This window comes from Malaclemys terrapin, chromosome 18, assembly GCF_027887155.1.
Source record: "Malaclemys terrapin pileata isolate rMalTer1 chromosome 18, rMalTer1.hap1, whole genome shotgun sequence".
NCBI lineage: Eukaryota > Metazoa > Chordata > Testudines > Emydidae > Malaclemys > Malaclemys terrapin.
In genome coordinates this window covers 25022675-25040770 of record NC_071522.1, presented here as the reverse complement: position 1 = coordinate 25040770, position 18096 = coordinate 25022675, and the positions used below count along the sequence as shown (strand labels likewise).

Genomic DNA, 18096 nt, shown 5'->3' with positions numbered 1-18096 from the left:
CTCCAGACTTATACAGAGTCTTCTGAGTTAAAACAGGGTAGGCAAGAATTGAATTTCTAATGAAAAAAGTAAACAGTACCCTCCTCCCACTAAAAAACAAACCGTTCCAGTCCCTCTCTCTGCATTATGAAGAAATTGAGTGGGGGAGACACCCTCACTGTTCCCCTGTGCAGGTCACCAGTAGTCCCTTTGGTGGCATTACAGTGTTCTGGACCAACCCCTGCTGGTCGGAGCCTGTGATGTAGAGGAGAGCTGAGCAGTAATTGACTTGTGGGTTTAGGAGCTGAACTGAAAAATCCAAAAAAACCCTTTGGTTCAGTTCAAACCAGACCTGAATGTTTTCAGTTTTTCTCACCAAAAGGAAAAAAGAAAAAAAATCATTTGATGGGCAGGGGTCAAATTAAACTAAATTTGTTGAACTAGAATTTTTTTTTCAATTTGTTTTTGGTGGGGTTTTTGGTTTTTGGGAGGTTTGTTTTTGTGTTTGCTTTTTAAAAAATTAGCTAATTTTCAAAATAAAATGCTGTTTCAGAACAAACAAGCAAATTGAAACGTTTCATTTTGAATTGGCCAAAGTGTAACATTTTGGCGTTTCCGTTTTATTTTTCTGGCCAAAACTGTTTGCTGAATTTGCCTTGAATTTGTGAATAGTTTTGGTGCCCTGAAACATGCGCTTTGCCCAGCTCTTGTGCAGAGCACCCTCAGATCAAGGCACCTTGCAGGACTGGACTGGCCCCTTGTTCCACAGCCGTGCAGCTCTGTTCAAGTCATGGAAACGGCACTGCTGTAAGTGGGGGCAGTTTAGGCTCTCTGCTGGTTTATCTTTCCCTGCAAGTCCTAAATGACTGGTAGATTCTTGCTGGGCTCTCGCCTCTCCATTCCCAGCACAGACTTTGGTTTTGAAGCAGCTCCCCATGAAGTCACTTCAGCTGTTTCTTGTTCTTTATATTCTTTCTCTCCTGAGCAGCTGTAGCCGTAATCGCTGCTAAGATTCCACAAGTGGCCTTCCTCTCGTTTGGACTTGTAAGAGGTCATTGCTTAGCCCGAGTCCCCCAAAATGTGCTTTCTTGAAATCTAATTGCAGCACTGGTGGCGACTGCTGTGGGAGAGGTCACATCCCCTTGTGCTGCTGTGTCCTAGAAACCCATCACTTCACACCTGTTAAGCCGCTGGTTCCAAGGGCTCAGATTCCCCATGTGCAGTTCTTGGTTGTCACATTGCTCCCTGGGGCCTTCATTTGTTCAGTGCTCGAGGTGCCTTTTTCTGGTAGGTGCATGCTCGTGTGGGTGTATGCCGTGGGAAAGAGCAGCAGCATGTTTTTGTCCTTTACATTCAGCATTCACTCCCTGTCTCCTCCTGAGGAGCCTCAGCACGCACCAGTTAGCTCAGACTTGTTTCTTCAGGGGTAAGGATATTTCAATGCACTAGGATCCAGAGGAGGGTCTGTGAAGGGTCCCCCATCCTTGGGCCTGGAGGTTAGTAGGATGCGAGGGGCTGCTGGCTCTCGTGCACCCTAGCCTTATCCAGGAGGGAATATTTCACAAAGACTGGGCTAGTAACTGATTATGTAATCACTAGATAATTTGCAGAGGGGGTTTGCTCCACAGAAACCGCAGGTACGCCAGGAACAGCTTTGGAAAGTAGAGGAGCAGCACGGTGGGATCCCAGGTGCATTCTCTTTCACTGATTTCCAGCTCACATGTGCTCTCATTACAAGACACCTTGCCTAGCAGCCAGCACCACAAACTCCCTCTTTTTCAGCCCAGGATCTCAGGCTTCAGTGACACCTGTGCACCTCCAAAGAGTTTGTATGGTGGCAACTGACTGGAACTAGGGCTTTGTCTTCACTGCCAAGAGAAGGGCTGTGTTTATCGCAGGATAACTAATGCAGGTTAGCAGTTCCTGGGGAAAATTCCAGCAGACACAAGGCACCTGATTTGTACTGTAAGATAGCTAGGCAGGTCAGTGCTGTACTCCCACCTGTGGTAGACCTCGCCTTGCTATGTCATAGTAAAAACTACAGGCTTTCTCTCCACTAAGGTTTATTGCTGGATAGCGAACATGCATTAGTTCTCCCTCTGGAAAAAACAGCTTTTTTAGTAGCGAAGCCTTAGTAAACAATTGTACTGATGATGGCAGTGTTTCTCAAATGCGGCTACCGTGACCGCATGCGGCCACCAGGGGCTTTTCTTGTGGCCACAGCCTTCTGGGCAGTGATTGTGTGTGGGGTGGGGGGAAAGCAGCAGCCCCTCCCCTGGGGCCACCCAGAGGGATTGAGCCCTGCCTCCATCTGGAAGCACAAATGCCAGAGGAGCAAACAGCCAGTGTGAGTTTCCCACCTTCCCGGTGACGGTGGAGCTCAGGCTTCCAGCTTCAGCACTGGGGTGGCAGGAGGCAGGCTCCGGCCGCACAGCGGCAGGCTCTGGCCATGGGCTCCAGCCGCATGGCAGCAGATTCCAGCCATAAGCTCCATCTCCCAAGTACAGGGCTCGGCAGGCTCCATCCCCCAGTCCCTCACCCATTCACCCTATCACCCCGACCCTGCTGCCTCCCTACCCACCTCCCCATCCAAGGCTTAATTTGTCCCCTGGCTTGCCAGGCCTGAGTAAGTCTGCTGTGATAAATGATATTTGTGTGTTTGTTAATATCACTTTTCTCTGCCTCCCAGCTAGCTAACAAGTCTGCTGTTGTGAAAAGTGATATTAATGAATATACAAATATCACTTTTCACAGCAGCAGACTTACTAGCTAGCAAGTCTAAAAAAAAAAAAGGCAAAAGAAACAACAACAAAAGCACTTTATTTGTGTTTTTATTCTGTTTAGGTCCAGTAAAGAATAGTAACAACTGTACATTATTTGTATTATTGAATCTGCAAAATAAAAAAACCCTACATAAATAAATTACAGTGATTTGGACATGTGTATGTTATTTGCTTTTCCTAAAGTTAAATATTTTAGGAAAAATTGTCAGAGCGGCCACCAGCAAGAGTTGGTGGCCGCACTCTGAGGCCACCAAAAATTTGTTGTGAGAATCCCTGAGTAAACAACATGGAAATGACTCCAGCTCCCTCTCCCATCACTAGGCCGCCGGGCAAGGCTAATGGGGGTAGAATCCAGCTCCTTCTCCTGTTGCTGGGCCCGTTTCATAAGAGTAAAACCCAGGGCTGCCCAGAGGATTCAGGGGGCCTGAGGCAAAGCAATTTCGGGGGCCCTTTCCATAAAAAAAAGTTGCAATACTATAGAATAGTACATTCTCGTGGGGACCTCTGTAGGACCCGGGGCCTGGGGCAAATTGCCCCACTTGCCCCCCCTTCCCCCCCCCCCCGCCCACCTCCCCCCGGCGGCCCTGGTAAAACCTAGAAAAAACCTTTATCAGTGAAGTCAGTAGCTCTGATTTTGGGCTGTGCCCCCTTTTTCTGACTCCCTGACACTGTCACCACCATTGGTTTAGGTCACTTCTTCCTAGCTTTGTCACCCTAACCAGTTCAGGAACTCAGTAGCTGCACTGGCTTTGCCCAGGGTAGGCAACAGCAGCCTTATCTGTGCATGGGCAGGGAGATATTTTAATGTAGTGCTTCAGTGTAGCTGGGAACTTCGCTTCAGGCTCAGCCTGTCTGAAAACCCTTTGCAGGGGTGGTGATGGTGGTTTCAGCATTTGAGGTTTATCTCATTTTCCTGCATGAAACTGCTGCATTATGTCTGATAGTCCGTTCCTCAGCTGGTGTCTAGTCAGTAGAACAGCCTTCAGCACTGGACATCATAGATTCTGCCATGCCCTGCGCAGCTGTAGTAGGCTCTTGCCAGCTCCGCCCTAATTCAGTCTGGGAAAAGTGCTGCACAAAACTGATTTAAAGCAAATGATTGAAAGGAATCCCTCCAGACCATGCTGCAGCTCCCACCTGCTGGGATGTTCCTTGGAGCAGGACATAACAAAGCTCCCAACTTTTGCCACAGCACAGCACTTCCTGCCTGACCCAGCCAGGGGTCTTGGGCAGAGGGCAAAGCTGCTGCTCACCAGCTCTTCCTGGGACAGTGTGCATGTGAGTGGTAGTGAGCATCTTGTAGCAAAAGCTTCCCATTTACAAATAACTGCCTGAAAATCAGGGCGAGGGAAATACAGAGGATAGGAAAAAAACCCAGACCCCATGATTTTAAGGGGGTTCCATCATTTTTGCTGCGTTCTACAACATGCTGCTAATTCTAAGCTTGCTTTTTAAAAATTGGTTTCTGCCCTTTCCCACTGCAAAGATACAGCTGCTACTATCCGAGTGCAGTAGTGCCCACAAACCCCAGCCTAGGGTAGAGCCCCATTGTGCTAGGCACTGCCCTGAAGAGTTTGAAATCATAGACAAGGGCAGGGAAGGGAACCGAGGCCCAGAGAAGGGCAGTGACTCGTCCAAAGTCAAAAAGCAGCTCACAGGGACAAGAATAGAAGCAAGATCTCTGACTTCCAGTCTAGTGCTGTATCCACTAGATCACGCTGCCTTCCCACAACTCCTGGTCTTTATGCAGATACAGACTAACATGGCTGCTACTCTGAAACCTGTCATTATTCCACCATGTTTCTGTTATCCCTCTAATATCTGGTTTCATTTCCTGCACCAGTAGCTCTAGGTCCTTCATTTTGTTACCCAGGTTCCTTGCATTGGTGTACAAACATCTTACCTGTTGCTGCTTGGCTTTGCCAACATTCCTCGCCCTATTGGGTATAGTCATTCTACGGCCACTATCTGACTGGTATCAGCACTATCCTCCCTCTTAATGCCCATTCTCCTAGCCATTGCTGTTCCTTTCTGCATTGCTGCATCCTTTCTTATTTGATTTTCTTCCCTTTCATTGTTAAAATCAGGAGTGGAGATTACGTGAGCATCTCCCAACTATCTCCTCCCGCTCTAGTCACGTGAGACAGGTCTGAATCCAGCACCATTCTGAACGACTAATACTGGGAAATAACAGCGCTAATCCTGTCATTCGTTCAGTAATGCCATTTACTGCTTCCCCAAATGCAGAGTTTGAAACCTCCTTCCCAAAAGTTTTGGGGTGTTCAGATCTGGGGTTCTGGTTCTGACCCCATTTCTAATGCTCTAGTAACATTGGTGACCCCTGTAAATTACAGGGTGAACTCCAGGTGGGAGACCCAAGTTTGTCATATTTGTATCATTAATCAGTTACATTCGGTGCTCTCTCCTTTTCTCCCTTCTCCTCTCTTCTCTGTACACGTTTCTCTCCCCTCTCCTTTCCCTGTTTATCTCTCTCAATGTCGTCTTCATTGCTCCTCGACTCTTCTCCTTCAGTCTCTCTCCATGTACAGATGAGTAAATCATTTGCAGGAGGTGATGTATTGAGCTCCTGGAACCTCCCTTTCTGCTTGTGGAATGTCCATGAGCCAAACAGTTTCCTCCAGTTTGTTTACTATTGACTTTAAATCTCTGATTGAGTGCAAGTAGTTCTCTGCAAGTACTGAACAGTCACTGTTCAAGCTGGGTGTGTTAATTGTGATTGGTCAAAGAAGTCACCTGGTATTTTGTGTTACCTGACTGAATGAGTGTGCAAGCAGTTCCTGCACAACGCGTCAATGTAAAATTTGGTTTCCACAGATGCTTGTGCAGGACTTTGAAATTTGCTTCTAGTGTAAGCTCAGTCACTGGCATGTTGGCGGAAAGCGATAACAAAAGGGGCACAAACATGCTGGATGTGGATTCATTTCGCAACTGGACTTGATCTTCCTCGAATCCATTTGGGGCTATTTTCCCAGCTCTGGTTATTAGCTAGGTATCTAAATCAGGTACTGAGCAGGATCCCAGAGCCTGCATTCCTGCATGACCAAGCTTCCCCCTTAGGACACACCACCAATCACAGTCAGTGAGCTCTGCAGTGAGCACCCAGCTGTGGTTAGTGTCTGTATTCCACTTGAGTCTTGTTAATTGTTATTCACCGATTTTCTGGAGCACTTCCCTGTTAAATGGAAAGAAAGACAGCAAGATCATAGTGTTCTGTTCTGAGGGCCTGTGAATCTGACGGGCAGCGGAGTTCTTGGAGAACAGTCTCTGTTCACCAGCTGAATGGAGAACAGTTAAAACGTTTAAGGCCATAGTCATCATGGTGTGCTCCAGCAAAGCGTCCCCCAGGCCTCAATGATAAACAGAGCTGGACGGTCTATTAGAAAGGAAACATTGGTTCAATCGTTCTTTCCCCAGGCTGTGCTGTGAACTAGAGCTGGTGTTACAGGAGAGCTGCAAAGATTCAGCATAAACCAACCATTCTGCATCAATTGTAACGCTCCCATATCCACCCGCACTGGAGAGCTACACACAGTGGGCTGACTCAAGGACTCCCCTCTAAAAAAAGCAGGGAGCCCTTCAGAAGATACATTTTCACTGGCTGCTCAAATACGCACATTCCTCTTAACCCAGCGGCCCAGGGGGACCACAAGCATTCCTCTTGAGCAGTGGTTTTCAAACGGCAGGTCGCAACCTAGAACTGCGTTGCAGAACATAAGGGTCGTTAAAAGTCCTGTCGGCGGTGCTGCCCAGCTAAGGCAGGCTAGTCCCTGTCTGTTCGGACACCGCGCTGAGCCCCAGAAGCAGCCAGCAGCAGGTCCAGCTCCTAGGCGGAGTGGCCACAGGCCTCACACGCTGCCCCCGCCCCGAGCACCGGCTCTGCACTCCCATTGGCTGGTTTCCGGCCAATGGAAGCTGGGGGGGGGAGTGCCTGCTGCTGGCTGCTTCCAGGGCGCAGCACAGGACAGGCAGGAAGCCTGCCTCTGCACCCCCACTGCACCGCTGACTGGGAGCCACCCCAGGTAAGCCCACGCCCCAACCCTGCGTCCCAATCCCCTGCCCCAGCCCTCCCAACCCAGAACCCCTTCCTCCACCCCAAACCCCTCATCCCCAGCTCCATCCCAGATCCCTCACCCCCCCCCCCGCATCCCAATCCCCTGTCCCAGCCCTGAGCCACCCCCAAACCCGGAGTCCCCTCCTGCACCCCAAACCCCTCATCCCCAGCCCCGCCCCAGAGCCTGCAACCCCCCAGCTCAGAGCCCTGACCCCCTCCCACACCCCAACCCCCTGCCACAGCCCTGAACCCCTCCCACTCCCTGAACCACTCATTCCCGGCCACAGCCTTCACCCCAACCCTCTGCCCCAGCCCTGAGGCCCTCCCACACCCCAAACCCCTCATCCCTAGCTCCGTTGGGTCGTGGGTATCAACAATTTTCTTCAACTGGGTGGCCAGAAAGAAAGTTTGAAAACCACTGCTCTTGAGAGTCCAGTCTAGCTCTAGGGCCAGCAGTGCCACCTATTGGCAAAGCTCTGCAATGAACTTTGAACAGTCATTGTTCCACACACATTGTGGCCAGTTCTGGAGATCCATGTTTCATTCACGAGTAAGGCTGCATTTTAGTCACGGGTGTTTTTAGTAAAAGTCATGGATAGGTCACGGGCAGTAAACAACCTGTCCATGACTTTTACTAAAAATACCCATGACTAAAATGTGGGCGGGGGGGACGCGGGTGCTCCGGGGGGGGGGGTGTCTGGGGGCGCTGCAGGTGCTGGGGGAGGTGGCTTGGGGGACCCTGCTGTTGCTGGGGGGAATGGGCAGACAGTGCGGCCCAGGACCCCTGCTGTTGCTGGAAGACAGGGGAGGGCAGGCAGGGGCTCCCTACACAGCGCCGCATCCCTGCAGCTCCTAGGTGGTGGAGGGGTCAGAGGGCTCGGTGTGTTGCTCCCGCCACAAGTGCTGGCTGCTGCAGCTCCCACTGGGACCTGCGGGCGCAAGTAGCATGTAGTGTGGAGCCCTCCTTTGCCGTCTAGGAGCTGCAGGGCTGTGGGAGCCAGGGAGCCCTCCCCCAAGTTAAGTGGCCCCCCTGCCCCTGGCCCCCTCCCACACACCCAAACTGCTGCTGCTGGCACCAGCAGCTGCAGAAGTCAGGGAAAGTCACGGAATCTGTGACCTCTGTGGCAGACTCGCAGCCTTAACAATGTGTGAAGCTGAATGCAGGTTCAGGTGAATAAGTAAGGCTTTGTTAGCCCCTGTGCACTGCTCTGCCCACATGCTTGAATTATTTCCAGCCTCATTCCCAGTGTTCTTGTTTCTCGGTGTCCTCTCAATAACAATCCCTCCAGGGCACATGGACCCTCTGACTCCAGTTCCACTGTTCTGCTCTACATCTTCCCTATTTTACAAACATTTTAAACATTAAAAACAAATAATTGACACCCAGACCCCACCTTGTGCCCCTTCAGCCAGAGGCTGGCAGCACACAGCCGAGTTGGAATCTTGTCTTTCCCACAGACTCAGCTGGTTACATAGTCTTTGGTTTCCTCAACAGATGACGTATCTCTGTCTTCCTGTCATCTGTCTCTGAGTTTTGCATATTGTCTCTCTGTGGAGTCTCCTCCCTCCCTGTGGGTTTGTTTCCAGTGGTTCTTTGTCTGTCCACTCTGAAATGGGTTTTCTCTGAGTGTTGTGTCTGCTCACTTGGAAGTGTCTCCTTGTATCACTTGTCCCTCTTGATTAGTCACCTCATATGACCTGGGTGCCGCTGCACCCCTCACTACTCCTTTAGTCTCTCTCCTTCTGGTGTCTCTCTAATGACTGGATCCTCACAGATGTGCCTGTATCCATGGCTCACAGATCCTGGGCTGATCAGTTGTACCCTAGTGCCTGATTTCTCTGGCCCTCTCCTCTCAGTGATATCTCCACCCTTCTGGCTGTAACAGGTCTCCCCACATTGGTAGCAGGGTCCTTTGTCCCATAAGTGTCTGGATTGGATTGTTTGGCACTCCTGTGCTGGGGTATTTCTGTGTGCCAATGTTAACAAGGGATCCAAACCAGAAGAAACAGCTTTGGGTAACAGTCTCATAGCTGTTTTCACAGCTGATCCCACCTCACCATTGCTCTGTGGATATGCTGGGCAGGAAATGTGTGGTCAAACTCCCATATGCCTGCAAATTCCTTGAATTCTTCTGAGGCAAATTGAGGCCCATTGTCATAAGAACATAAGAACGGCTGTACTGGGTCAGACCAAAGGTCCATCTAGCCCAGTATCCTGTCTGCCGACAGTGGCCAATGCCAGGTGTCCCAGAGGGAGTGGACCAACAGGCAATGATCAAGTGATCTCTTTCCTGCCATTGTCAGTGAATACAGAGTCTGGTGTGCCATAGCCTGCAAAGTGGGCCCTCAGTTTCCCAATCTTGACTTGCTTGTATCAGGCAGGGCATTGACTTTCCAAAAATGTGAGTAGTAATCCACTGACCTCAAGTATTGCTTTCCCTTGAAGGTCAGTCCACTCCCACCTTCTTCCATTGTTGGGTGGGCAGCTCATCTGGTAACAGTCACTTTCTGCAGGTGGTTCTCACGTGACTGACAGGTGACTCCCTTCTGTCAAGGAGCGAAGTTGTGTATTCATTCCTGGCCAGTAGGCGCACTCACAAGCATGCCTCAGACAGCTGTCAGTGCCCAGGGAGGAGGCACGTATCTTTTGCAATGACATCCCATGACGAGCAACTCTTACCTCTCGTGAGTGCTCCCTGTCGGCTGAGTGCAGTGCTGCGCCTGGTGTTGCCTGTAAGTTGCCAACCTCACTAGGTGGGCTTCAGTGGCTCAGCCCTCCGGCCAAGACACACAGTCAAAATGTACAAGCCCCTTCTGTGGTAGCAAAAGTCCAACAAAACTCTCTGCCCTCACCCTCACTCTTCAGCCCTGTCTCTGGACCCTTTGAGTCTAGCCCCTTTTCTTGTGCATTTTAAACTAGCCTTGTGCCCTTTCCAGGGCTTAGGCCACTCCAGCACTGGCTGCTGGGGGGCCTGGGACGGCCCATTACTCTGGGCCCCAACCCAAAGACTCTACACACAGCAGCCATGTACCGCTGCCTCCAGTTTGCTGCTGCTTTCCCTGAGCCTTTTCCCACGTAGCCCCTCTCCTTTCACCTGTTCCTTTACAGTTGTCAGGTCCTCTCCTTCCTCTGGCCAGAGCAGAGCCAACATCCTCGCCTCTGGTCCCAGACAGGCACTGACCTGCTCAGTACTTGCAGCTCCTTTTATCTGAGCCTGCAGGGCTCTGATTGGCTGCTTCTGTGCAATCATAGAATCATAGAATATCAGGGTTGGAAGGGACCTCAGGAGGTCATCTAGTCCAACCCCCTGCTCAAAGCAGGACCAATCCCCAGACAGATTTTTACCCCAGTTCCCTAAGTGGCCCCCTCAAGGATTGAACTCACAACCCTGGGTTTAGCAGGCCAATGCTCAAACCACTGAGCTATCCCTCCCACCCTAAATCTGTTTAGGCAGTCCCGGAGGACCTTTTAAACTAAGCTGGTGGGAGAGGTAGATATGCTGGAGGGTAGGGATAGGGTCCAGAGTGACCTAGACAAATTGGAGGATTGGGCCAAAAGAAACCTGATGAGGTTCAAGAAGGACAAGTGCAGAGTCCTGCACTTAGAATAGAAGAATCCCAGGCACCGCTACAGGCTGGGGACCGACTGGCTAAGCTGCAGTTCTGCAGAAAAGGACCTAGGGATCACAGTGGACGAGAAGCTGGATATGAGTCAGCAGTGTGTCCTTGTTGCCAAGAAGGCTAGCGGCATATTGGGCTGCATTAGTAGGAGCATTGCCAGCAGATCGAGGGAAGTGATTATTCCCCTCTATTTGGCACTGGTGACGCCACATCTGGAGTATTGCATCCAGTTTTGGGGCCCCCACTACAGAAAGGATGTGGACAAATTGGAGAGAGTCCAGTGGAGGGCAACAAAAACGATTGGGAGTGGGGGTAAATGACTTACAAGGAGAGGCTGAGGGAACTGGGCTTGTTTAGTCTGCAGAAGAGAAGAATGAGGGTGGATTTGATAGCAGCCTTCAACTACCTGAAGGGGGGTTCCAAAGAGGATGGAGCTCGGCTGTTCTCAGTGGTGGCAGATGACAGAACAAGGAGCAACGGTCTCAAGTTGCAGTGCGGGCGATCTAGGTTGGGTATTAGGAAACACTATTTCACTAGGAGGGTGGTGAAGCACTGGAATGCGTTACCTAGGGAGGTGGTGGAATCTCCATCCTTAGAGGTTTTTAAGCCCTGGCTGGGATGATTTAGTTGGGAATTGGTCCTGCTTTGAGCAGGGGGTTGGACTAGATGACCTCCTGAGGTCTCTTCCAACCCTAATCTTCTATGATTCTATTACCCACCTCCGCTGCTCCTTCCTGAGGTGGGGCATAGTAGGACTGCACGGCCTCCAGCAGAGGGCACCAAAGAGCCAGGTATACCCCATCACACATCCCTTTGTGTAATTCTATCCTGCACACTCAGCTCATCTTTAATTTGAAAATATAGAATCATAGAAGATCAGGGTTGGAAGGTTCCTCAGGAGGTTCTAGTCCAATCCCCTGATCAAAGCAGGACCAATTCCCAACTAAATCATCCCAGCCAGGGCTTTGTCAAGCCAGGCCTTAAAAACCTCTATGATTCTGTTCCGGCAGGTAAATTAATGGAGATATCCCATCTCCTAGAACTGGAAGGTCATGGAGTCCAGCCCCCTGCCTTCACTAGCAGGACTAAATACTGATTTTGCCCCAGATCCCTACATGGCCCCCTCCAGGATTGAACTCACAACCCTGCGTTTAGCAAGCCAATGCTCAAACCACTGAGCTACCTAGTCTCTTTGCTAGGCTTACTCTCTGGACTGTCTGTAGTTGGACATTCTTTGCTGTAGCCTCATTGATTTCCATCAGCGTAGGGTTACCATTTTTCTAATTGCACAAAACTAAACACCCTTGCCCTGCCCTGTCCCTTATCTGGGGCCCCGCCCGCACTCACTCCATCCCCCTTCCCTCTGTTGCTTGCTCTCCCCCACCCTTACTCGTTTTCACTGGGCTGGGGCAGGGGGTTGGGGTGCAGAAGGGAGTGCGGGCTGTGGGGTGGGGCCAGAAATGAGGGGTTCAGAGTGCAGGAGGAGGCTCCGGGCTGGGGCAGGGGGTTGGGGTGCAAGAGGGGGTGAGGGCTCCGGATGGGGGTGCAGGCTCTGGGGTGGGGCTGGAGATGAGGAGTTTGTGGTGTAGGAGCCAAGGGGTTTGGGTGCAGGAGGGGGCTCAGGTCTGGGGCAGGGCATTGGGGTACAGGGTGGGGTGTGGGCTCCGGGAGGGAGTTAGGGTGCAGGAGGGGGTTCCGCCCTGAGGCAGGGGGGTCGGGGTGCGGGCTCCAGCCGAGGAGCGCTTACCTCAGGCGGCTCCCAGGCAGCGGTGCAGTGGGGCTAAGGCAGGCTCCCTGCCTGCCCTGGCTCCGTGTGGCTCCCAGAAGCGACTGGCATGTCCAGCTCTTAGACGCAGGGGCCAGAGGGCTCTGCATGCTGCCCCTACAGCTCCCATTGGCTGCAATTCCCGGCCAATGGGAGCTGCAGAGCCAGTGCCTGGGGCAGGGGCAGTGCATGGAGCTTCCCTGATCGCCCCTGAGCCTTGGGGCTGCAGGGACATGCCAGCCGCTTCCGGAAGCTGCATGGAGCCAGGGCAGGCAGGGAGCCTGCCTTAGCCCCGCTGCGCTGCCAACCATACTTTTAATAGCCCCGCCAGGTCCCTTTTCAACCAGGCATTCCAGATTCATGTCCTAAACCCCTTCCCCTGTCTTATGGGTGCTGGGTGTGTATCCCCTGCTCAGGGTGTCAGCTAACACCAGTAATTGTCCTGGACAATGTCTGAGCTCTACCTGTAGCACTGGAGGTGCATCAACATGCGTTGCCATCTCTTTGGAGCCCTAAGAAAGGGCTTTGCCAGGATTGTCTCTAGGGGTTTGTGGGCTGATTGCACTATTACTGCGTGGCCATAGGGGCACTGATGGAATCGCACCGCTCCAAATACGACAGCCAGAAGCTCTTTTCCTGTTTGGGTTCAGTCTCTGACAGGGCTCTGCTAGCCTAAGCGACCAGCATCCTTTGACTGATGTATCATACTGGAATGTCAGTGTGACGCTGCCCCTTGAACAGATCCAGGGCTTATCACTAAGGATAAGATTTGGTCACAGATTCCGTGATTTTCAGAGATCTCCACGACATTTTCTTCAGCTTCAGCCCTGAGACCCGGCATGGCGCAGCTGGAGCTGTCAGCTGCCAGGTTGGAGGCTGGTAGCTCTCAGCCACCGTGGGTGGCAGGGGCTCCGCAACTCTGAGCCACCAGCCCCAGAGCTCTAAGCCATCGCTGGCAATGGGGGCCTTGGAGCTGTGAGCCATGTGGAGGGAGCCTGGAGCTCTGAGCCATGCAGCGTGGACCCCGGAGCTGTGAGCCATGTGGTGGGAGCCTGGAGCTCTGAGCCATGTGGCGGGAGCCCGGAGCTCTGAGCCATGCAGTGTGGACCCCGGAGCTGTGAGCCATGTGGCGGGAGCCCGGAGCTGTGAGCCATGCAGCGTGGACCCCGGAGCTCTGAGCCATGTGGCGGGAGCCCGGAGCTGTGAGCCATGTGGCGGAAGCCTGGAGCTGAGCCATGCAGCGTGGACCCCGGAGCTCTGAGCCATGCAGCATGGACCCTGGAGCTCTGAGCCATGTGGCGGGAGCCCAGAGCTCTGGGCCATGTGGTGGGAGCCCAGAGCTCTGAGCCATGCAGCGTGGACCCTGGAGCTGTGAGCCATGTGGCGGGAGCCCGGAGCTGTGAGCCATGCAGTGTGGACCCCGGAGCTGTGAGCCATGTGGCGGGAGCCCAGAGCTCTGAGCCATGTGGTGGGAGCCCAGAGCTGTGAGCCATGTGGCGTGGACCCCGGAGCTGTGAGCCATGTGGCGGGAGCCTAGAACTGTGAGCCATGTGGCGTGCACCCCGGAGCTCTGAGCCATGTGGCGGGAGCCCGGAGCTGTGAGCCATGTGGCGGAAGCCTGGAGCTCTGAGCCATGCAGCGTGGACCCCGGAGCTCTGAGCCATGCAGCATGGACCCCGGAGCTCTGAGCCATGTGGCGGGAGCCCAGAGCTCTGGGCCATGTGGTGGGAGCCCAGAGCTCTGAGCCATGCAGCGTGGACCCTGGAGCTGTGAGCCATGTGGCGGGAGCCCGGAGCTGTGAGCCATGCAGTGTGGACCCCGGAGCTGTGAGCCATGTGGCGGGAGCCCAGAGCTCTGAGCCATGTGGTGGGAGCCCAGAGCTGTGAGCCATGTGGCGTGGACCCCGGAGCTGTGAGCCATGTGGCGGGAGCCTAGAACTGTGAGCCATGTGGCGTGCACCCCGGAGCTCTGAGCCATGTGGTGGGAGCCCAGAGCCCTGAGCCGGAGCTGTGAGCCGTGCAGTGTGGACCCTGGAACTGTGAGCCATGTGGCGGGAGCCCGGAGCTCTGAGCCATGCAGCGTGGAGCCCGGAGCTGTGAGCCATGTGGCGGGAGCCCAGAGCTGTGAGCCATGCAATGTGGACCCTGGAACTGTGAGCCATGTGGCGGGAGCCCGGAGCTGTGAGTCACCCTGGGCTGAAGCTGTTATTCCCCCTTTGTCAGGTCCCCCCATTATTTTTAGTAAAAGTCACGGACAGGTCACGGTTTCTGTGAATTGTTGTTGATTGCCCGTGACCTGTCCGTGACTTTTATTAAAAATACCCGTGACAAAATCTTAACCTTACTTCTCGCTGTGATCCCCCCGACGGGCTAGCGGTGCTCACCATCCACTACCACAAACCTCAGCTCTGCCCTCTGTTATTTTTCAGGTGAGTTACAATGAGGTTATGTTTTCCTACGAGCTGCATTGTGCTCTCGTGGTACATTATTAGATTGTGCCTGCTGTCTGTAATGGGTGTGTCTGAGACCAATTCACCTCAAGGAATCCCACGGCAGGAGGCCACGCTGCAGGGTTCAGAGCACAGCCCGTTTTCCTGGAACCATTGTTGCATGCACAGAGGTTGGTATTGTCCCTTGTTGCTTTCCCATCCTGACGGCCTGAACCAGATACGCTCTTGGACTCAAGGAGAGAGTCATGATGTCATCACTGCTGTCTGATGTCCCCTTCCCCACTCGTACAACCTCCTCTTCTCTTGCACACACTGCTATCAGGGTCCAGTTTGCCCCGTTCCTTGCAGTGCTGTCCTAGGGCAGGGCACTTCTCCATCCGCTCATGGTCTCCCACAGGAAATGCATCTCACTATGGGTAAGGAACTCTGGCTGCCTGCCCTCCTTTGCTGCTGTCTCACTGCTGTACTGCCGGTGTGTTGTGCCTCCGGAGGCTTCCATCCTTTGTCTTGAAGCTGCCGCTGCATGCCCCAGGACTAAGCATCTGTCTAATGTGAGATGTACTTCCTGGAGCAGCTGCTCCTGCAGGTGGTGACCCCAAGTGCTGCAGACTGACCTGAATTAGGTACTCTGTCAAGTCCCCAAAATTGCATGGAGCAGCCTGTGTGCATATGGCAGTGACACTGGGCTCTATCCCCTTCCCTCTGCATTGGTCTCAAGTGAAGAACCTGTGTCGCGTTGAGGAGCCATAGGCCTGCTGTGAGGCTTGAGGAAGTGCTGAGCTCCCCAGGGGTGCAGCCCTCTCTCCCTTGTTCCCCAATAAGGTAAAATAACTGTTTTATTTTCCTGCTGATGTCATCATCCTACATGGCCAGGTCTGTGCATAGCTCGAACTCCTCCTTCCACCGGGTCTGTTGCTGGGCTAGGTTTGTGTCTGCAAAACCCGGGGCTCCGGACCCAGCCTCAGGGCTCACGCAGCCAGCTGCTGCACTGCAGATGCTGTGAGTTAGCAAAGAGCGAGGCTGCATGCAGGTTACATTGAACAAGTGGAACTTTTTTAACCACTCTGCAGGGCTCTCTGTCCATGTGGCTGCTTTGTTTCCAGCCCTGATTCCTTGGTGTCCCCTCAATAACAGTCCTTCTAGGGAACAGGGCCCTTGCTTAACTTTCTGCTCAGCAAATCTCAGTGCATCTGGGCATCTTCCTGAGTAAGGCAGGAGTAACGGCTGAGTGTAGCTCTCAGATTTAAATTAGAAATGCGACGTTTTCTCTTTCAGTCAGTCTTGCCAAACTCTCTGCTCCCAGGGCAAATATTTTCTTTTGACAGGTGGGTAAAATATCATCAAGTTTGTGCTCAGGGTGATAAATATTCATGACAAGCTGTCTTAACCCCACCTGGTTGATGTCATCAGATGATATTTTTGCAGAAGCTGTAGAATGTCTGTGCAGTCGTCACCTGGGTTACTCTGTCTGGGATGGAAATGCCAGGTGGGGTGGGGGAGTTTTAGTGATGTGGGGTTCAGAGCTGTGAATTTCTCATCCTGACAAAAGCCTTGATGGAGAATGGCCCCTCTCCCTATGAGACTAAGTAAAATGTGACTTTCTTTGTTACTCTTCCCTCTCCAGCATTCCACATTGTCGCGCAAGTTTGTGGAGGTGATGTCTGAGTACAACGCCACCCAGTCTGACTACAGGGAGCGCTGCAAAGGGAGGATTCAAAGACAGCTGGAAATCAGTGAGTAAAACCACCCGCAGCAGCAACCCTGGGCAACTCAGTGCCTGGTGTGTCCAGAGTACGAGTCGATTCCTGGTGCTGATTAACAGGCAATCAAAGCTGCTTCAGGGTTTCAGTGCTTCATGCAAAGCTCCCTCACTGTAAAACTTGTGTCTGCTGGCTGTGCGTGCTGCGGGAGTGGGCCACGACTGCAGCCACCTGCGTGTGAGAATGATGTTGCCTTCCAGCGGTTGGGCCTACAGAGAAGGTAAGGGACATATTTGCTACTAGAGAGACAAGGAGGGTGAGGTAATTGCTTTTATTGGACCAACTTCTGTTGGTGACAGAGACGACACAGAGCTCTCCTTCAGGTCTGGGAAACTAACTCAGAATGTCACAGCTAAATACTGGCAGCTAAAGGAGTTGACACATATGGTAAAGGTCTATGTTTCTTCAGACTGAAGGACTAAGTTCTGCGGATATGCTTGTGATTGTTGTGATTGATATAGTAAATGGCTGCTTTTGGCAGACATGGGCTCACTCTGCCCTCTTCTTTCTCTTCTTCCCAGCTCAGAATAAGAGGGTCCCATAGATTTGCGAAGCAGAGGCATGCTGGGATCCTGGCTGAGGCCCCTGTGTATGTGTGTCACTAATATAGAATCATTCAGGAGTATTTCCTCTTTCAAGTGCAGAGCTGTCAGTGTGGCAGGCTCTGGCAAGGCTCAGTGGGCCCGCCACGTTGTGCTGCATGGGAGTTCAGGGCTAGTGTGCTCCCTGGGTATTCAGATGCTGACAGTCTCGTTAGAGGGAAAAGCCGTTTTTGAAGGGAGCTCCAGACTGCTGAAAGGTGCCAGGTTGCCACCACAGAAGACTGGAAATGTCTGCACAGAATGGGTCCTGTACAGGGAGCCTAAATGCCTGAGCCCTGGCTCCAGGAGCTATTTACTGTCAAGGGTGTGAAGGAATCCTGTCTCCAGGGCCTAGTTCATCCTTGGCTTCTCTGCTGAGTCTGACGGCGAAGGGGCCAGTTGTGATGGTAGTTTTGTGAGAGGTCACATATCCAATGAGGGGGGAGGGATAGCTCAGTGGTTTGAGCATTGACCTGCTAATCCCAGGGTTGTAAATTCAATCCTTGAGGGGGCCATTTAGGGAACTGGGATAAAAATCTGTCTGGGGATTGGTTCTGTTTTGAGCAGGGGATTGGACTAGATGACCTCCTGAGGTCCTTTCCAATCCTGGTATTCTATGACTCTATGGACTGAGAGCCCAGACTCCTTTCCCAGGGGCCTCCAACTCTGGTGTACCCACATTTTCATTTCTTGTCAATGTTACCTTGCTCTCAGGTGCAGGTCATAGAATATCAGGGTTGGAAGGGACCTCAGGAGGTCATCTAGTCCAATCCCCTGCTCAAAGCAAGATCAGTCCCCAACTAAATCATTCCAGCCAGGGCTCTGTCAAGCCTGATCTTAAAAACCTCTAAAGAAAATGATTCCACCACCTCCCTAGGTAACCCATTCCAGTGCTTCACCACCCTCCTAGTGAAAAAGCTTTTCCTAATATCCAACCTAAACCTCCCCCACTGCAACTTGAGACCATTACTCCTTGTTCAGTCATCTGGTACCACTGAGAACAGTCTAGATCCATCGTCTTTGGAACCCTCTTTCAGGTAATTGAAAGCAGCTATCAAATCCCCCCTCGTTCTTCTCTTCTGCAGA

The 18096-nt window shown here is 52.3% G+C and overlaps 1 protein-coding gene across 2 annotated transcripts in view; it reads left to right on the top strand.

Moving 5' to 3' along the window:
• STX1A (syntaxin 1A) overlaps positions 1 to 18096 on the top strand; it is a 304457-nt gene that overhangs the window by 241540 nt on the left and 44821 nt on the right. For both annotated transcript variants that reach the window (XM_054008657.1, XM_054008658.1), the window contains exon 6: positions 16294 to 16402. In XM_054008657.1, coding sequence (XP_053864632.1) covers positions 16294 to 16402 — 109 coding nt within the window. The remainder of the gene's footprint in view (positions 1 to 16293; positions 16403 to 18096) is intronic.